The following is a 21,447-nucleotide window of genomic DNA, read 5'->3' on the forward strand; positions in this document are numbered from 1 at the left end:
CTGATTGTCAGTGTCCTGAAATAGCCCAGATTTTGAGATGTTTCACGATCATGTTCTAGAGTCTGCTCTTTTATGTTTTCCTTTCTTTCTTTCTTTTTTTGTGGTGCTGGTGATTGAACCTAGTACCCTTGCACGTGCTGGACAAGTATTATTGAGCTATAAGAGCGGACTCTTCCTCCTCCTTTTCTTCCTTTTTTGGAAACAAGGTCTCACTTTTACTTTTTTCTGGGCTGGCCTTGAACTTTTGATTCTCCTTTTTCTACCCCTGATCAGCTGGGATTAGGGGCATGTACTTCCCATCTAGCCAGGATCTACTCTTTTAAGTCCCGTGTTACATTCTAAGCACACAGTGTGATATTAATTCTTGGTGAGACCTTGCTATAATAAAGCCAGTTATCCTCAAACTTTTTAAATGAATTTGAGTGTGGAAATTTGTCCTATAACTCTCTTGTATTCCAAATGAGTGGAAAATACTACCACACTTTTATAAAATTTTAAGTTTATGAATAACTAATAAAGTTATGTTAAGAAATTATATATTGTGTTGACAAGTGCAGAAGGCTTACACCTGTAATCCTAGCTTAACTTAGAAGGCTGAGATCTGAAGATCCTGGTTCAAAGCCAGCCAGAACAGATAAATCTGAGACACTGTTATCTCCAACAAACTAGCAAAAAGCAGGAACTGGAAGTGTGGCTCATGTGATGGAGCTCCAGCCTCAAGCAAAAAAAGCTAAGCAAGAGTGTAAGGCCCTGAATTCAAGTCCCAGAACATGTGCATGTGTGTGTGCATAAGCACACGAGCACACACACACACACACACACACACACACACACACACACACACACTCAATACTATTTATCAAAAGATAATGAAGGGAAAGAGGAAGACAACAGCTTTAAGGTATGTGGAAAAACAAAAAGATCTTACTTATGCCTAGAAGTAAGTTACTTGCTATTGAAAAAAGCCGAGCATGTCCTTATCCCTGTTAACTGTCAAGGTGCATCATGGATCATTTTTTATAGTTAATGTAGGGAAAATTGGTCTTGTTTTCTCTCTAGTAGTAAGAATAAGATTACTGGGCACTGGTGGCTCACACCTATTATCCTTGCTACTCAGAAGGCTGAGATCTGAAAATCACAGTTTGTAGCCAGCCAGGGTAGGAATGTCCATAAGACTCTTATCTCCAATTGACTATCAGAAAATCAGAAGTGATAGAGCATTAGCCTTGTGTGAAGAAATACTGGGACAGTGCCCAGGCCCTGAGTTCAAGCTCCACGAATGACCAAAAAAAAGAACAAGATTAGAAAAACAGTTGAGCTGAATATTTCCTAGCAGGTTTTCACTTACTCCTACACAAACCAACAGTTGGGCTTAGGGTTCTTCAAAGACTGAACTTCGCTAGGGAGGCCTTCCAGGTACTTGAGAAACAGTCCTTGCACACACAATTCAGAACCCAAAGGGAACCAAAGGAATGGTTAGTTCAGAGAATATTTTGATATTTTGGATATTTTTGTAAGTTGAGATCTTTGTATTCTTAAATGACTCTTAGAAAAAAGATATTAGTTTCTGTGTTCAGGAAGCAGTATGTTCTAGACAATCGTATCATTTATAAGGGAGAGGGCTACTTATATGAGCAAGCCAGATGCTCTTTTCTCTATTCATTTTGTGTCCATGCTCCATCTAGTTGAGTACAAGGGCGAGTGTGTTATCAGAAGTTATCCAGTAATTGCTAAGCTTTAGAGAATATTAAAATTGCATATCCAGGTTAATTGCTAAGCCTTTAGAGAATATTTTTAGAACACTTTTTTTATTAAAGCCTACAATCATTGATATTTTTTTAAATCATTGATAATTTAAATTCTTAGTTTTTCCTGAATCTGGACAAACAATACTGCTAACAACAATGGATTCTACAACATTATTAAAATTGAATATCAACAAATTTGGGAGACATGAAATTCTAATAAAATAGGCTTTTGTGAGGGAATAAATCTAGGAAACAAAAAGATTATATTGTACGGTATTCCAAATGAGAAACTGGTAAGCTCTTCATGGAGCTTCTGGTGTTATTTATGATCCAACAAACAAAACCCCACATTTTAACTGAAAACCATGACAAATCTTTAGGTGTCATCTGTGCTAGGTTATTTATTTACTTATTTGTTTATTTGTTTATTATGCTCTTACTGGAGCTTAAACTCAAGGCCTCTTACTCTTTTTTGATACTTCTTTTCACTCAAGGATGGACATTTGAGCTACAGCTCTACTTTCAGCTTTTATTTTGTTCACTGGAGAGATGAGTCTCTCAGATTGTCTGCCTGGGCTGGCTTTGAACCTCAAACCTCAGATCTCAGCCCCCTGAATAACTATAATTACAAGCATAAGCCTTGGTGCCCGGCTATGCCCAGACCCTCAGGGTCTGTGGCAGCTGATCTTGAAGAGTTTTCTTTTAAATGGAAGCTGCTAATCTAAGCAGTGGCAACCCATCATGGTCTACAGAAAATTAGGAACATTTCTTTTTTATTTTTCCAAACTGAAGCTCATGGGGAAAATGAATGCTATCTGGAAGCAATAACCTTGAAAAACTACCCTAATGATACCAGTCTTGGGCTAGCAGCAATCAAGCCTGGCTTTCCTGCTCCCCCTTCTTTTTCTTCTCTTGGTGGGACTGGTATTTGAACTCAGAGACCCACACTTGCTAGGCACTTTACCACTTGAACCATACCTCTAGTATTATTTTGAGGTAGGGCCTTTTGCCCTAGGCAGACTGCACTCTAATCTTCCTACTTAAGAGTCCCACTGTTGCTGGATGTCAGGCACAGGCTACTAAAACCATGATCTTCCTGATTTCAGCCCAGGTATTCAATGTCATTAAAGAAAAGATTGAAAAAGGAAGAGGTAAAGCAATTTGCCTAATGTCACATAGATATAACGATGATGCTTAAAACTCAACTCTGCTGACTCTGAAATTTGTTAAAGGACAAATAGCTCTTATATTAGTGTCTGTACTATTAATATTAAAAGTTAATAACCTAGATATTGCAACTGGGCTTAAAATGAATTCATGAAGATTGCTGTACTTGATGAGTTATTATAATTATTAAAATGATAACTGAGCCAGATGTGATGGGCACACACATGAATCTGGAGGTTTCAAAGAGTAGGATTTTGAATTGACCAGCCTAGACTACAAAGAGAGACCTTGTTTCAGAAAACCAGTCTGGAGTTGGGTGCCGGTGGCTCTTATCTCCAATCAACTACTCCAAAAATGCTGGAAGTGGCACTGTGGCTCAAGTGGTAGAGCGCTAGCCTTGAGCGAAATGAAGCTCTGGGACAGCACCCAGGCCCAGAGTTCAAGCCGTAAGACAAGCAGAAGAAAAGAAAAAGAAAACCACTTTGGGAGTTAGTGAGCCTATTAAAAATATTAACATCATATGCATGCATTTGTAATAGTATGCAAATATTCAATATACATAAATAATACACATATACATGAAACATAATTATGCAATTATACATAATATACACCAGCAGGATATGGATGAATCACTGAAGATTTAGGTTTTAAGCTTGGATCTGTGACTTTGGGTAAGTCACATCTCAATGCCTCCACACTCACTGAGGAACGAGGGAGATAATTATATTTAGTGAACCCTTAAAGTCTCCATCTAAAGACTGCAAATATAACATGCCACATGTGAATATACATGCATATTTAATAAATTCTTATGTGCTGTAGGATGATAAATACAATCTCAGAACTGTTTATTCAGTTACAACAAATTTAATTCTTTTCCAGCTCTTCATCTGGCTATTACATACCATGAATATGTTCTTTTCAAGTTGACTACAGTTTTAAACCTTTTAAATAAGTGCTAAATTACCTAGCATAGTTTAGGAAACATAGCAGGCAGCATTCGTAGTCTGTTGACCAGGCCTTTAAAATACTTTCTGTGTTTAAGCCAGGCACCAGTGGCTCACGCCTGTAATCCTAGCAACTCAGGAGGCTGAGATCTGAGGATCACAGTTCCAAGCCAGTCCGGGCAGGAAAGTCCATGAGACTCTTATCTCCAATTAATCACCAGAAAAACCGGACATGGTGCTATGGCTCAAGCTGTAGAGTGCTCCCTTTGAGCTGAAGAGCTCGGAGACAGCGCCCAGGCCCAAGACGGACAAAACGAAAAACAAAAAACCTTTCTGTGTTTAGAAAATAAATGTGTTTTATGACACAGGCACAAAATTATTTTTAGTAGTAGGATTTCTACTAGAAAAGCTTTAGAAACAAACCGACATAATATTTTAGTAATTGAGTGGCTAGTCTAATTGATTAAATACTATGTTTGTTTCTAAAGCTTTTCTATACAGTTCTGATACATAAGTCAGCAGAAACAGAGGATGAGAGATGAGATATATCCTGTGGTATGAGCTCGATGCTAGAAAATGGGTAGTCATGGTATAGTTCCTAAGTTGCTCTCTTAATGGAAGATTCGATCACTAATCTGTGTACCAGCAAAGACTATACTGGTCCTATTGCAAATTGCCTTCACAGAGAAAAAGGGAATAAACAACTGTTTGGCCCAGAGATGCTTTAATGAGACTATTATTTTGCTAGGAGACTAACAGAGTTGATAGTCACTTGCAAGCATCCTTTTCCTACCTCACAACATAGAACAATTATATATTGCTTGCCAAAGTTATTCATCATCCAGGCAGAGAGAGTTTTTCTCATTATGGTGCAGGGTTACAAATCTTCACCAAGTATCAAATTCCACCACCTACCATCATATTACTGTGGCAGCACTAACAGAAAATTAAACTATCTACCTGGAAGCAGAATAACATATCCCTTCATTTGGCTCATTATTCTAGCTATGGTTCTACATTATGAATCAGAGATGTTCAAAACAAATTCGGCCAGGAAACAAAAAAAAAATCAATAGACCATCTCCTGAATCCTATTCTTCTATTTGAGTATTAGACTCAGGAAACATGAATGCAATTACCTGAAATCGTACAGAAGAGGTTTCTTATCCTGTGCATTGTTGGCATTTTGGCCTGGATAACTCTTGGAAGTGAGGGGCTGTCCTGGACTCTTTAGGAAGTGAACAGACCTTCTGGACTTCTAGTGGCTAGGTGCCAATAGTACTCCCCACTTGTGACAGTTAGAACAGCCTCTTGCATGTAATCTTAGCTATCCAGGAGACTAAGATCTGAGGATTGTGGTTCAAAGTTAGTATGATCAGGAAAGTCTGTGGGACTCCAAAAGGGCCAGAGTGGAACTGTGACTCAAGTGGCAGAGTACTGTCCTTGAGTAAAAAGCTAAGGGAGAGTGCCCATGCCTTGAGTTCAATCCCCAGTACTGGCATCAAAGAGACAAAAGTAAAACAAACAAAAACCCTGCTTTGGAAGGAGAGCAGGGAAGATGGCAATATGATGGGGTGGGGGTGAATTTGTTCTAAGTGCACCGTGTGTAAATATGGAAATATCTCTGTGAACCCACTCATGTTACATTACGCTAACTTAAAAAAAAAAGCTAACTTTATTCCACCAAGGATAAATGGCTTTAAAACAAAGAAAATAACAACAACAAAATCCTCCCCCAAATAACAGTTCTCCCTTTGAGAACTATTGAGTTAAAAGATTGCTTATATTTCTGCATTTTTTGGGGGGGAGGGGGAAAGAGGGTTAGGGTAACACCTTAATCTCATTCAACAGAAATAAGACCCAAACTAAGGAAGTAAATACAATGCTTTTCACTAAGCAAAACCACTCATCAATCAAATGGGTGTATTTCCTTCCTCCCACCACCCGGGTCCCCTTGAAAAACCCAGCCCACCTAGGCATTTTCTCATAGAATGTTACAGAGAACTCAGACTTCCTATTTCCTCAGAGCTCCCATACCAACGAAAAAGGTGCCAAAGAAAACTCGTGGCATACACACGACGGAGACATTAGGGAATTTTTCCTTGCTTTCAACTCTCTCTCAGAAGCTGTACTAATTAGCAATGAAAAAACAACTTACTGTTTGCAGAATCAGCTTTTCGGAATCTTGTCAGGTCGACGTGGGGTGGTCGGCTAGGTTTTGGCGGAGGTGGACCCAAGGTCACCAAGGAAGGCAGTGGCTTCTGCCTTGGGGTGGTAGCATTCTTGTCTCCCTTCTCCTTCTCTGGGCTTTGAGCCCACGGCTTCCCTACTGTCAGCTTGGAAGGGGCCTTAGGAAACTTGGCCGGAGAAGGTCCCAAAGCTGCTTCCTCCTGGTGCATTTTGCTCAGGAAGATGTTCTTGGTAGCGTCTATCTTCCTATCTTCTTTCTTTTCTTCACCATTTCTAGAGAATCCTGGGCTTCCTCTGCTTGCAGCAGGTTTCAGAACAACCCCAGGAAAGGGTGAACTGGATGTGTCAGCCCCATGGTCCTTATTTTCTGGATCTTCCCTTCCGAGTTTTGAAGGGCCTACTTTGGACTTGACTCCTAGAGGTCCTGGGGGTCCTTTCTTGATGGCTCTGTCATCTTCCTGGGCTTCCTCGGGACTCAGGGTTACCTTGGGGCCAAAAGCAGGTTTGGGGAAGAGGGGCTTGGAGTCAGCTTCTTGGGATGCCGACATAAATTTGCTTTTAGCTCCAGCCAACTTTGGGAATGCTTGCTTTTGATCATTTTCTGGAGCTGGAAGAGGAGGCCCCGGCTTCGAACCCGGTGTCTTTAAGTCTTGGTCTTGGTTTGCACTGTGAAATGACAGCTTATGCCCAGCAGGCCGGGGAAACACAGGTTTGGGATCTTCTTTGGGTACATTGATGGGTTTAGGGCCTACAGGTTTCAGAAATCCCACTTTTACCTCAGGTTCTCTGGTGGCTGGGTTTGTCAGTGTTCCGAATCTTTGACCCCCTCCACTAGGCTTTAAGGATGGGGGTTTGGGCTCCTTGTCAGGCTTTTCCTCAGTAGTGGGTTTCATTGCCAAAGGTGGCTTTGGGGTCGCAAACTTGGGCCCGGTGCCGGATCCTGTAGGAGGGGAGGCATTTCCTTGGTTGCTGAATAAGTTTTTTCTGGCTTGTATTCCTGAAGGTGAGTTTTGCCCTGTGATTTTGAAGGGCCTGTTGCTGACTGAGACTTCCTCTGTCGGATTACTCCCTGTGTTAAACTTCGCCATGAGAGACTTCACATCTGCTTTTCCATCCTACAAGGATAGGGAACAAAAACCAGCTGAGAGCCCCACGTCTCACTAGCACTGCTTAAAATGCTACACCTTTAAAGGACTTCCTGGTTTGAGGCCCACAGCATTGCTGATTGGTTAGCAAGATATGAACACCCAAGTTCCTCTGTGGCAAAATAAGTGTGAGAGTCTCTTGAAAGGGGCAGGCTCCTGTTGTGCATATTCTTCTTTTTTGTTTTGTCATCCTACTGTGATTTGCTCTTTTTTTGTTTTTTTTTTGCCTAGGTAACAATTTTTTTCCCCTTTCTTCTCACTGTTAGTCTCTCGCTACTTGGTTGGATTGACTCTGACTTGATACTTCCCCATTTGTTGTTCACCTGAAAATATACCACATGAATTTTGGACGTTTTCCAATGGACTATGTGAAATGGAAACTGCACTTGAGACAGGAAGGTATGCTGTGCTGTGCATTTAGGTAGCATGCCTTCTACACCGTGGCCATGTTTAGCACTGCTGTGGCTGGTGTTCTCATCAACCATATGTGACATGTAAAGATTCTTTTCACATTTTTAAAGTCTGTTTGCTGTCAGGGGATACAGCATACACTGCTAACTTTGTATGACTAAGTAATAGAGTGAGGCTTTCAAATTACTAATAAATTCCCAGTGCTAAGGCTCATCTGTATCTAAACTTGGAGGCTCTAGCGTGTGCTTGCTTTCAGAGTTGGTGCTGCTTACATGGAGTGGATATTTGCAGCCAAAAGAGTAAGGAGTCAGGTCAGGCTAGGAAGTCTTGTTGGAGACTTTTGTTCCCGCAGACTATCTCATCTATTATCACTCTTTCTTCAAGGTCCTGTTAACAATCTCTCCTTCTTTGCCCAGGGTGAAGCTATTACTTGGCAAAGAAAGCAAGTGTACACTTTCCAGTCTCAATCTCATTTTCTGTAGGGGATTCTGTGGGGTGCTCGGTCGTTGGTGTCCAAAATAGTTATTCTTTTTCTAGTTCTTTGAGTAATATTCGAAAATTTAAGGTTTTAAACAGTACTACCCAAACTGAGCCTGGTGACATATGCCTGAAATCCCAGCATTGCCAACTTGGGCTACATAATGAGACCCTGTCTCTAACAGAAATACACAGATAAATATAGCTATAGCTACAAATACCTTTATGTGTACCCATGTCTGTATATCACCACGATAATCTCCTTTTTCTACCTTAAAATATCTCAAAACACATTTTTTTTGGTTGGTCTTGGGGCTTGAACTCCAGGCTTAGGTGCTGTCCCTCAGCTCTTCAGCTCAAGGCGAACACTCTACCACTTGAGTTACAGCACCACTTCCAGTTTTCTGGTGCTTTATTGGAGATAAGAGTCTCAGGTGACTTTCCTGCCCCAGCTGGCTTTGAACTGCAATCCTCAGATCTCAGCCTCCTGAGTAGCTAGGATGACAGGCAGGAGCCACCAGCGCCCAGCTCAGAACACATTTTAAGAACCATTGTAGTGTGTGAAGATGTGCGCTCTATTCTAGATTGTTCCATCTCATTCTTGCAGACACGGCAGCAGAGTGGCAGCATTTAACTCTCATTTCACAGGAAAGGAAACTGAGGCTGAAATGGCAGGAAGGTGCCATGGAAGGAGTAACGGAACTTGATTTGACTCTTAGTCCACTAGTAAATAGTCTCAGTCCACAGTTAGACTCTTAGTCTACAGTTTATCATCTGCCAAATGGGAATGCAGCTGCCATGTTCTGTACAGTAAGAGAAAATTTATAAGATGCCTACCTCAACCGCAGCATGATCTTCATATAAGGAAACCATTAAATAACATGTTGAAAGGCTCACAGGCAAACCTGGACTGCTAACCGCTCCAAAGTCCAGAAACCATCTCATTCCTTTCTGGCTCTCAATAACACCCATCCCAGGGTCTGACACCCTCATGGTTCTAAGATGCGCTTAAGGAATATGACATGGAACTGAGTACTTTGCACACTGACTTGAGGAGAAATGGGCAGGCGCTCATCCCCATGTTAAACTGTAGTGCATATACATTTGTAGAGTGGCAGTGAAGGACGTAGGACAGAGGGAAAAATTCGAATCAAAGCCTTCGTTTCTAGCTTGCACGTTGTGTTATTAGCTTGTTCTCCCGTATCAAAGCTTTATTTTCTAAGATCTTATTTTCTATCTTGCCTCCCTTCACCAATTTTGTATCCCCATGATTTCCCCAGATCCTCCAGCAGCCCCTCAAGGTATGGGTGTAGAGGAGGAAACAGGGGAGGCCAAGCCCTTCCCTGAGCATCTAGGGCTCTCACAGCTGCAAACCCAGAAACGTTAGCATGAGAAGCATAAAGAAGTTCCACCTGCCAGGGCAGGGAACGGAACTTGGCAGTAAAGCATATGCTCCGCACAGGCAAGCCTTAGGCTTCAAACTCCCTAGCACACACAAAAAGAACAAAACTTAAAATAGTCCTCACCTGGAACTAAGTCTATTTCTGAGGTGGATTTCTTTGATTCAAAACCTTTCCTGCATTCTGATATAACTAACATTCTAGAGCTATAATTTATTTTAGATTTTTAACACTTTGCATTGACTCAGGAGGCAGGTGGCCTCATTTGAATTTTATTAGCTATTTGACCATGGGCATGGAACATAAACTAGTTTTATATCTCCATCATAGGCAAAATAATGCCTAGTTATAGGGCTTAGAAAAATTAAATGAGGGGCTGGGAAGGTGGCTCAGTGGTAGAACGCTTGCCTTGCATGCCTGAGGCCCTGGGTTCAATTCCTCAGTACCACATAAGCAAAAAGAAAAAAGCTGGAAGTGGTGCTGTGGCTCAAGTGGTAGAGCGCTAGCTTTGAGCTGAAGAGCTGAGGGACAGCGCCCAGGCCCAGAGTTCAGGCCCCACGACCGGACCCCCCCCAAAAAAAAGAAAAATTAAATGAGTTTATATTTTAAAGCATTTTAAAGAATATTAATACTTAAGAAGATTTCCTATTTTTTTAAATACAGAAGATAAACCTTAGTAATCATCCTGTCCTCTCAATGCATTGGGAAGGAAACAGGATTCTGCTTTGTTCTAGAAACTTCATATCTTAGAGTTTGTGGGGGGAAACCCCTTGAAATACCCTAACCCATTGTCCAAGTCCATGTCCTGTTTTTAATTTAGAGAATGTGGAAGTTGTAGATTTGGCAATGAAACTTAAGTGCTTGGCTGCCAACCCGGGCCAGAGAGGTCCTGCAGCAGCTAGATTAAAAGCACAACCTCTGAAATCACGGACTTAAGTTCAAACGTTGGCTCTTACTAATTGTGTGACCTAACCAGCTTCTTAACCTCTCTAAAACCCAGTTTTATTCATCTCTAGAATGACAATGATAGCCTTTTTTCTCAAAGGATTTCAAAAAAAATTTAGACAGGTCTCACTGTGTAGTCTAGACTTGCTGCCTTGAACTCTGTATTCTTCTACCTCTACCTTCTGTGTGCTGGGATTACAGTATGTATCACCAGACCCGGCTTGTTTCTTTGATTGCATGTAAAGTTCTTAGATTAAAAACTGCCTGAAATATAATCCACTGCTTTTTCTGCCATCACTGTCTCCCATTCACTAGTTACTTCCAGAATATCATTTTTGCCAGTTGATCAAATTTGGAAGTGAGAAACCTTCCTAATGTTAAGCCAATGTAACTGGAATAAGCGTATTCACAGATAATATACTACCTGTGATGTCTGGCTCACCCTTCCTACTAGGTGTTGAGGGATAAAAATGAGCAGAAGCCCATGAAGAAAGAAAGAAAAGGGCAGCTGAGCTCACTGCCATGTCTGACAAATCTCAAGCTAAACTCCAAGACTATTACAACATAAACGTTCATAGCGTTAGGGTTGGTTGATCTTATGATCATTAGTAAATTTGTTAGAGAAGGTTTTTCATCACCTTATCTTGAAAGGGGCTAGGCTTATTTTTTCCTTAGTGGCCACAGTGATTTTTAAAACACTTGCATTTCATTGCAGGTTGAATAACCATTTCTTCTAGAACTCTTTCTAAACACAAGAAGGTAGTAGAGGTGTACCAATAGAGAGACAAGTATATTAGTCCATTTAACCCCTGCAGCTCATCCACTGGTGACAGTGCAATCACGTGCCCTCATTTACCAGTACTTTGTAAGTTTATACCTGTTGCTTCCAAATAGTAGTTGCTCCTTTACTCTCAGAACCAATCAGCTTCAAAGAAGAAACTATATAGTGACCTTCCTCAGTTTCTCTCTCTAGAGGTAACTGACACCAATTTCTTAGGTATATTGATGAATTATGCAGATGTAAAATATTCATAAAGACACATATCCTCACAGACATGTATTTTTCCTGTTCCCCCTCTTTGCCTACAGAGAAAGCCCTGCTAGCCACCTTGTTTTTGTTGATATTGACCTGATGTACAGTAGAAGTTGTGATTGTGCAATTCGAGTGTTAAGATTTTCAGTGTTAACTGCTTTTACCCTGGTCAAATGGCCTGTATTGCTGTATATTAATTATAGATTCTTTTTTGCCAGTCCTAGGGCTTGAGCTCTGGGCATGATTTCAGTCCCTGAGCTTTTATGCTAGCAAAGGCTAGCACCCTACCACTTGAGCCACAGCTCTACCTCCTGTTGTTTCTGTGATGAATTGGAGATAAGAATCGCATGGACTTTCTTTTTTTTAATTTAATTTTACCGTGATGCCAATCTCATGGACTTTCTAACTTGGACTGACATTGAACTGCAATCCTCAGATCTTAGTCTCCTGAGTAGCCACAATTACAGGTGTGAGCAACGGGCATCCAGCTGTTTGTAGATTATTTTAAACTCATAATGATTGACTTTCTACTTATTATAAGAACAGGTATTTCATAATCTAATGACCTCAGGGTTTACAATAGTTTAGGTAAAACAAACATTTCATCTCAAATTACTTGAAATTTATTTTCCAAAGTCTTTTGTAGCAATTCATCATTACCCTCACTAGTTACATAATGGTATGATGCTTAGCTCAAACTATTCATGTCCATAGCTATGTAATTGTACAGGTATGATTGTAGAAATTCTCTTCAGAGAAATCCACTTTCCTTATCTCCCATATTTTGTCCTTTCTCAGAATTATATATGCTTTATTTTTATAAACTTACATACTTGCCACAGGCCCTGGTACTCTCCAATCTTTCTGCTCTTAGCAAATCTACATAAAGGCAATGAACCAAGGGTCCAGATAAAGGCTGAGGTGTTCACAACCAGAAAACATGTTCTTTTGTAGCCAGTTGATCTACATAGTTGTATATGGAAAACTAAACTATGCCATCAGTTATTGGGAATGAGGGGCTTGCTTTGGGTTTATTGTGAGTATTCAGATGTCTAAATATCTTTAGGGACTTAAGTTAATTCAGGCCATCTCAGCTGGGGCATATGTGGGAATACCTGGAGACAGTGTTCCATTGACATGACCAGTGTAGAGGAGAGGGAGAAGAGCATCTATTTGTAGAGACCTAGGATGCTGCGTAACCTCCCATCCTAGAGTGACCAGGGCCCCAAAACATTGATTGAGATAGTTCTCCTGCTCTTGAATCATTACAAACATCATACCAGAAAGTCTGCTTTTAATTTTTTTAAATAGACTACACTCTAAACTCTCAATAAGATTGTATATAAACCAATGGTATAAAATGTTACAACTGCAGATGTTTTGTAAAGTTGCATGCCTTTGAAAGACTCATCTTCAGTACGTGTTTTAAAGCACAACAGAAATAAAAACCTATAAGCTGTAGTTAACTAATGAATTTAAGACAATGAAGCCAAATTTTACCTCTGTAAGATGTGTTTGTGTCATGTTTGCAGTTAAAGCAAGAGGAGACTGAGTCATTCCTGAGGATGCTATTATGAAAGAAGAGAATAAAATATCTCCACTGGATGGCATGTAATACTGCATCATTATGGAGACAGTGAGTGATAGTAGTTTTCCAAAGCTGTTTCTTTTCAAAAAAATCATTGATAAGCTGAATATGATAGTTCACTCTTATAATAATCAGGAGGCTGAGACCTGAAAATTGTGGTTTGAGGAGCTGGCAGAAAAGCTAGTGAGACTTTTATCTCCAATTAACCACCAATAAATAAAGAAAGAAAAGAAAAAAGAAAAATCTGTGGTGTGGCTCAAGTGGTAGAACACTCATCTTGAGCAAAAAAGCTAATGGATAGTGCCCAATCCCTGAGTTCAAGTCTCTGCATCAGTACACAAACACACACACAGAAGAGTGAGTTTTCCTTTTGTTGCTATGTTGAAATAATATTATTGCTCATGACTTAGTCCTTTTCACAGAACACCATTTGTTCCCCTCAGTGCCTCAGTTGTCCACATCAGGGCTCTAGGTGCGGTGGCAGCAAGGCTACCTCACAAATAAAGAAAAAAAGGCTCGAGGAAGCCAGCCCTCCTGTCCAGGGTTTCCCAGACTGTAGGCAGGACGTGGGAGAGGGAAGGAGGAAGGCAGGAGTGCATTTTGCCTGGAGTACTATGATTGTGTAGACACCACTCTCTCAAAGAGGGACCTGAAGGCCTACCAAAAAGACTGAGAAGACAGAAAGCGCTTCCCTAAGTTGGCAAAACTTTAGAGCAGGAAGGATGGTGAAAATATGCAGTCAAACAGTTCAAACTCTCACAGAGAAATAGTTTTTTTAAGAACTAATTTGCATTGTCTAAATTAAAGAAAGTAAGATAGGTTCCCCACAGCCAGCCTTCCAACATGCACACACACACACACACACACACACGTACACACACACACACACACACACACACACACACACTCATAAACATGCACACATAGTGGAAAGCTATATATTTCCCCTTTAACTAGAAATCTTGGCAGAGGGAATTACTTTATTTTAAAATATTTCTTTCTTCTGGGCGCCTGTGGCTCACGCCTGTCATACTAGCTACACAGGAGGCTGACACCTGAGGATCATGGTTCAATGCCAGCCTGGACAGGAAAGTCTGTGAGACTCTTATGTCCATTTAACTAGAAGTGGCCCTGTGGCTCAAGTGGTAGACTGCTCGCCTTGAGCGGAAGAGCTCAGGGACAGCACCCAGGCCCAGAGTTCAAGCCCCACAACTGACAAATAAAAAAAAATAATATTTCTTTCTAAAATGTATGGACAAAGGATAGAGCTCAGCGTAGAGTGCTAGCTCTGAAGGTGCATGTGGATGTCCCTGTGTTTGATCCCCAGCAGGAGAAAGTGAGGCAGTGGGAAGAGAGAGAGAGACAGAGAGACAGAGAGACAGACAGAGAGACAGAGAGACAGAGTGGGAGAGACAGAGAGACAGAGAGAGACAGACAGAGAGACAGAGACAGGGAGACAGAGACAAAGATACATCGTTGTCAGAAATTACATAATAAAGCGAGGGTTAATGAAAACAACCTGAGAATATGGCCCTTGTGACAAAAGGCCTTCTCAAATATAGTACATGGCAAGTTCCTATACTGGTAATGAACTGGCAGTGAATTTTTTTTCCACATCCCCATTAACAATGTCTCAACATTTAGGTGCTTCTTAAATTATAATTGACATACTTAATGTGTATACTGTTTCCTTACTGAAATCTAAAAACCGAGACCTTTTTCCCCTCTTCAACAGCAGTACACTACTTCCCCCTTCTCCCCGCATCAAACCCCGGGGTACAGCCTGGCACATTTCCCCCCACCCCCCCCCCCCGATTCTATGCATTAAACATCCTGGCTATGGGATGGAGTTGACTTGACTTTCACCGTGGTGGATACATACAGATAGCCCTTGGGAAATGACTTCCACAGCTTCTTCATTGACCCCAGCCATGAATCCAGTCTTCCATCTCTAACAAAACCGCTACTTCGTTGCCAATGGGCTGTGACAGGTTCCAGTAGGCTGGGTCTCTGTGGCTGGTGAGAGTACCCGGCCCCAGTCAACAGGATGTGGGAACTTGACTCTCACCGCGAATTGAGTTCTTCTGGGGGTAGGAGCAGCCTCTTCCCATGGTACTGGGCTAGGGGCAGGGTAGGAGGGGCCGGTGGCCGTGCCAGCCCTCATTGCGACAACTCTCTGTAACGTGTGATGTGGGAACTTTTTTTTTTTTTGCAGCTGCAATAACGCAGCAGCCAGAGCGAGCGTGGGGAGGTGGCACCGAGTCAGGAGAAGAGATCCGGCACGCATGGGGTCTCTGGGTGCTGTGTGCGCTTGGCCATTTCTCCTCAATGATGGGTCTGGGGACCGTGTCTGAACACCTCTAGTGGTGTCTTGGTGCTCTGATGCTACCCCAGGCCCTGGCTGCTCTGGACCCTTCTCTCAGGGTGAGTGGCCCTAAGGGGAGGAGACAGTTTAGCAAGCGCAAAGCTAAGCTTGGGGGTGGTTCTCAAATTCTGTTGCCTTCTATTCTCAAGATAAATCCATCAGTGGCACGTCTGCCTTCTCTCTGAAGACTAGGATCTTGAAACTCACCTCATTGTCCAAAATAGAACATTCAGTTGGTGCAGTGACTTACCCCTGCAATCCCAGCTATTCAGGAAGCTGAGTTTGGGAAGATTGTGGTTCAAAGCCAGTTTGTGAGACTCCCATCTCCACAGAAAAAACTGAGCATGCTAGAACATGCCTCGCATCACAGAGAAGGAAACGAAAAATAGGAAGTGTTCCAGTATAGCCAAGCAAAAGCAAGATCCTACCTCAAAAATAACCATTGCATATCTAGTATATGTCTGACTCAAGCAGAAAAGGTCAGATAAGGTGATGTTAGGTGAAATGAACCCTAAGATATGTATTCAAATGTTTTTTTTTTCTTTCATGCGATTGTTGCTAACACATTTATAAGATTATTTCTTTGTTGCTTTGTATGTCCCTCCCCCACAGTATAACCCCTGCTTTCACTGTATTTGATGTCGGTGTAATTTGTGGAGGGGAAGGGGAAAAACAAATCGTTTAAATAGGGATACAGGTGGACCCATTGCAACAATGAGATGTACAAGTCTTTATGTCGAAAACGAACTTTACAACTTTTGGGGGGGGGAGGAGGGTTGGGTGGGGGGAAGTGGGGGGAGGATGGGAAGGGATGGGAAGGGGAAACAAAGGAGGAGGCTACAATGCTTGATAAGAAATGTACTCATTATCTTGCCCATGTAATTGTAACCCCTCTGTATTTTCACAATAAAAGCAAAAACAAAAAAAAAATAACCATTGCAAACAGCTGGAGGCATGTATCAAGTGGCTCAGCATTTCCCTAGTGAATGCAAAGTACTGAGTTCAAACATCAATACTGCAACTAAAAAAAGACCTTCATACCCCCTTTCCTTGTTATCTTATAAAATAGCTCTTATACAAATATAATTTTAACTTTGGCACGGCCTTGAAGGCTTAAGTATAAATAATTGAGCAAGTTAAATAGTTGTGTGTTCTGCAGCCAGGGTATTATTACTTCAGATTTCTTGATGTGGATGTATGTGCAGAATACAGAGTAAGATGTAAATAACACAGAACAACAGACACAGACTTCTTGCTCTTCTTACTCTAATGTGTGTATATATATATATATATAATACATTAAAACAATGTATATAAAATATACCTTTTAAAATAAACAATTATTTATTTACATAACTTTTTAAATATGCAAACTTTACATTATAATACACTATAAATAGACACATACATGCAGCCTGTATCTGCTTAAGACTGCCTAAGTTCTTCTAGCCCAAATTAACAAAATATAGTAAGTTAGAAGATGGTCTTTGATTTGCAGATAATTGAAACCTGTGTTCAGAGTAATCTGGTCAGTGATTGACTTGGATTTTGGAATAATGACAAATTCGCCCTCCATATACAGCAGTTCTTTTCTTTTCTTTGTGCCTCCAACTGTTCTAACCCAGACCTTAATTTCAGCTATTTCTTATGGCGGCTCCATTTTTATATGTAAATAGTATGAACAGCAGAAGAAAATTCATTTTGCTTAAAACATCTGACATTTGAAATACAAATTCTTATTTACATGGGAAGCAATGGTACATCAATTTTCCCAGCAGCCTCTATCATTCCAGTCTCTTCCCCCATTTTCTTCCTCCCTCCTTGATCTCTCTCTCCCATTCTCTCTCTCTCTCTCTCTCTCTCTCTCTCTCTCTCTCTCTCTCTCTCTCTCTCTCTCTCTCACACACACACACACACACACACACACACACACACACTCACATACACTCCTGGGCACTGGATTGCTTTTCTTTACCTGGTAAGAAATCAGAAACTGAAAGTGTCAGGTGGCACAGAGTGGAAAGGCGGGGATGGAGGGGTGTGCCCATCTGTGAGGTTTTCTAGAGACTTCCTTCCCCACATGGGAGAACATCTTGAAGAAGAGAACAGAACACGAGCTAAGTAAGACAGGTGGCAGCTGTGACCCAGTGAAGTCTCCAGAGTTGGATCAGAGAAAAGTTAAAACTAGACCTGAAATGGAGTCTGTTGATAATGACACAAACAAATCAGATTTGGCCCTCTGACTATAGAATGTGCGCCATGGCCCTTTGTCTTACTTCTCATCGTCTTCTCGCCTCATTCCCATTCTGCCTTTTCGCCTTTTAATCACTGAAGAAATGAAGGCAGCACTTAGTCATCAGAAGTAAGCCATACTATCACCTCAGCTGTCGCGCCTCGCACTTCCTCTAGTAGCTGCGCAGCGACAGGATTCTGGCCGGAGGTGAGGAACTTCTCTCAGCTTGCCTCACGAGCTCCTCGCCCCGCTCACACTTTTCTCACTAAAATGATAACATCTTAATTCCAAGCTTCCCATGGCATACTATCTTCTTTTAGCACCCAAGCACCCTCTTTTCCCAGGTTCTTTCTTCATTCTTAGGTGCTACTTGTACCTGGGTGGTGAGAATATAAAATTTGATGACCCATCAGTTTACATTTCTGGTTCCATATCCAAAAGAAGGGAAACCAGAGACTCAAATAGATATTTGCACATTGCTGTTTATAACAGCATTACTTACAATAGCCCACAGGGGAATATCCAGTACCTATTGATAGATTGATGTATGGATTTAATAAAACATGGTCTATACATACACTGGAATATTATTCAGTCTTAAAAAGGAGATTCTAGTGCATGTTAGAACAAACTTTATACTAAGTGAAATAAGCAAGCTATAAAAGGACACTGTGGGATTCCATTTATTTGAGGTTCCTTGAGTAGTTAAATTCATAAAGACAGGATGTAAAATGGAAGTTTCCAAGGAGAAGAAGAAAGGAATAACAGGAAGCTATTTTTAATGAGTTCAAAATTAGCCAAGGTGAAACATTCCAGAGATGGCTAGTAGTGAAGGTTACCCAACCATGTGAATGTATGTCATACCACAAGACTATACACTTAAAAACGGTCAGATTGGCCAGGCACCAGTGGCTCACTCCTGTAATCCTAGCTACTCAGGAGGCTAAGATCCTTGGATCGAGATTCAAAGCCAGCCCGAGCAGGGAAGTCTGTTACACTCTTATCTCCAATTAAGCAACACACACACACACACACACACACACACACACACACACACACACACAATTAAAAAAACAGAAATTGAGTTGTGGCTCAAGTGATAGGGCACGAGCCTTGAGCACAAAAGCTTTAGGGAGTGTTCAAGCCCCAGTCAAGGGAAAAAAAGAAAAGATAAGAAAAGATCAGAAGATCAGATTGGCAAAATTTCTTGTCACATTTGTTTTTATCATAATACAAAAATGAGATTAGTTAGAAAACAGTGCTTGGAGAATTATGAAATTAAATTGAATGGGCTATTTAATTTCATTTAATAATGGGTCAGTGTCAAACGTCTAATAGGAATGCAAACAATTACCATATCACCTGAGGTCATTCTCACCTTAGAGATGACCTGCTCTCAGTGTACTTTACGCACACACAAAGCTCTCATTGACACATTATTACTTTACTGACAGGGTAAATAATTTTGGGCTGTCTTTGAGCTGAAGACAGGGAAAGCTGGAGGGAGGGGAGAAGCACTGTGCATGGGCAGCATCACCCCGGGAGAATGTTTTCCTCCAGCTGTGCATATTCTAACGCCCTGACCATTCTGCTTTGCTCCTCTGAAGTTTCTACAGAATCATCACCCAGCAAGCCAGGGATTTAGGGTGAGGGTGTCTATTCTGTGGTACCTGCCCATGCAAAAATGATTCAGATCCTTTGGGATCTTGGACTTGCTTTGACTTTTATCCTCACATCTTATTGAGCAGCCAAAATTGTTGCAGAAATTCAAAGGCAAGGACTGGAGCACTCCTCTGGTTTCAGCATGTGGAGAAGAGATTGAGGTATAGCTGTTGGTTGCTTGCTTATACAAGTTTTCTCTCTATCATCCATACCCACTGTAGTAGGATACATAGTAGCATCCCTCCAAAAGATCTGTCCATGTCTCAGAACTCAGAATGTGAGAACTCAGAATGTAGGGAAAAGATGTTGGCAGACGTGATTAAGGTGATAGAATCATCCTGGTGGTACTAAGTCCAATGCCAAGTGTCTAAAACACAGAAGAAAAGATAGAGGAGGAGAAGGCCATTTGAAGACAGGGAGAGACTGGAGGAAAAAGCCACAAGTCAAGGAAGAGCTAAGGCTGCTAGAAACCAGAGACTGGCCTCGCTGCCTCTCAGAGCTTCTGGGAGGAGACTGCTGATACCTTGACTTCACACTCATAATGATTTCTGTTCTTGTAAGCCACTCAGTTTGTGGTCTTGAGTGATTGTAGTCACAGAAATCTAGCATACTCTCCTTCACAGAACTATATGCTGCCTTTCCCATGAGAAATAGCAACTCTGTGGCTGGGATTATTCCTGACCCAGGAAGATGAAGCAGGAGTTTAGGCACAAGCAACATTTGGTGGCATTTAACTTGCCTTAGGAAGCAAGGGCCTTCGCTCCACTGACCAGCTACTAGATAAGGCTTTTGGTGACATTATTAACAAGATATGGACTGAATTTGTACACCCAAGTGGTTTTCATGGTTTTCTAGGTAAAAAGACTGCTCAGCAGAGGTAGAAAAACAGGCCAGCCTCAAGCTTTCTATTTTTTTTTCTGGGGACTCTTAGACCAGTTTCTGTTGAGGCTTCCCATTGACTTTTCATCCTGTTCACACACACACACACACACACACACACACACACATGGTTTAACCTCTGGGGTTGGTGGAGAGGGTTTTTCAGCCACCGTTTTTCATAGTCAGCAGCAGCTGTATCAAAAACAACAACAGCAGGACAGGCTGATCCCTGGCTTTCAAGAGAGAGTTATAGTGTCTGAAAAAGATTTTTAAAAAGGCATGAACATCAGGGAATTTTAAATCCCTCATTTTCTAGGAAAGAAAACGGGGAGGGGCCTGTCTAAAGTTATACCGCAGGACTAGAATCTGGGTCTCCTACTTGCTCATGCACTGGGATCTCCATGGGAAGCTGTCTAATTCTAGGGACAAGGCTGCTGGTCTACCAGTTCTCTACAACAACGCACTCTCAAAAAACAGTTACTCACCTGGCCAGGTGGTACTGGGAAAGAAGTTGTGTGTGGGTGATGGAGGAGGTTACAATGATTAAGATGAATTGTGCATATAAAAGGACATGTTACATTGAATAACCCTTTTGTATAATGATTTGAAGATAATAATAATAATAAAGCAGAGAGAAAATATTTGATCTTACAGGGACAAAAATCACTTTGTTGGATGGCTTTCATTGCAGGCCATATGTGAAGAGCTTCAGCATTACTTACTGGTAACTCTATGCAGAAGTTTATCCCCATTTTACAGAAAACGAAACAGGCATAACCATTGCATGCATTCACCCATGGTGCAAAGCTGGTTCAGGTAGAACCCCTATTCAAGTTTAGATCTGGTTTCTGGCTCCACAGTCCTAACTAAAACTCCAAGAGATAGCGAGTTGAGATTCACTGTCCCCAATTCTTGTTCTTGGAAATGTTCCCTCCATGGAACACCTCAAAGACATATGCAGGATCCTGTCCACATCCCTTGACCTCCCTCTCTTTAACTTGTGAGATAATTGTGGTAGGAAAAATGATTGGTAAATACTATATCCAAGTCTGCACTTAGTTTTTTGACCACTATAATACTATATCCAAGTCTGCACTTAGTTTTTTGACCACTAGATGTCAGTATGACTGTTCTGTGAGGCACTAACTTTGAGACCAGCATATCCCAGAATTCTACCAGCTGAATGAAATGGAGGATGGGGATTTCTGGATTCTTGTAAGAAGTGGAAAGAATAGGATTCCATTGGAGTTAAAT

At 41.4% G+C, this 21,447-nt stretch overlaps 1 protein-coding gene across 4 annotated transcripts in view; it reads right to left on the bottom strand.

The window, feature by feature from the left end:
- Nucleotides 1-21,447, bottom strand: part of Fyb1 (FYN binding protein 1) — a 128,102-nt gene that overhangs the window by 73,434 nt on the left and 33,221 nt on the right. For 2 of the 4 annotated variants that reach the window (XM_070041081.1, XM_070041080.1), the window contains exon 2: nucleotides 6,024-7,170. In XM_070041081.1, the coding sequence (XP_069897182.1) occupies nucleotides 6,024-7,170 (1,147 nt within the window). Of the gene's footprint in view, nucleotides 1-6,023; nucleotides 7,171-14,936; nucleotides 15,105-21,447 lie in introns of those variants that run through there. The other 2 variants (XM_070041079.1, XM_070041082.1) reach the window with 2 other exon arrangements.

Source organism: Dipodomys merriami, unplaced genomic scaffold (assembly GCF_024711535.1).
Source record: "Dipodomys merriami isolate MVZ:Mamm:240054 unplaced genomic scaffold, mDipMer1.0.p SCAF_30, whole genome shotgun sequence".
NCBI lineage: Eukaryota > Metazoa > Chordata > Mammalia > Rodentia > Heteromyidae > Dipodomys > Dipodomys merriami.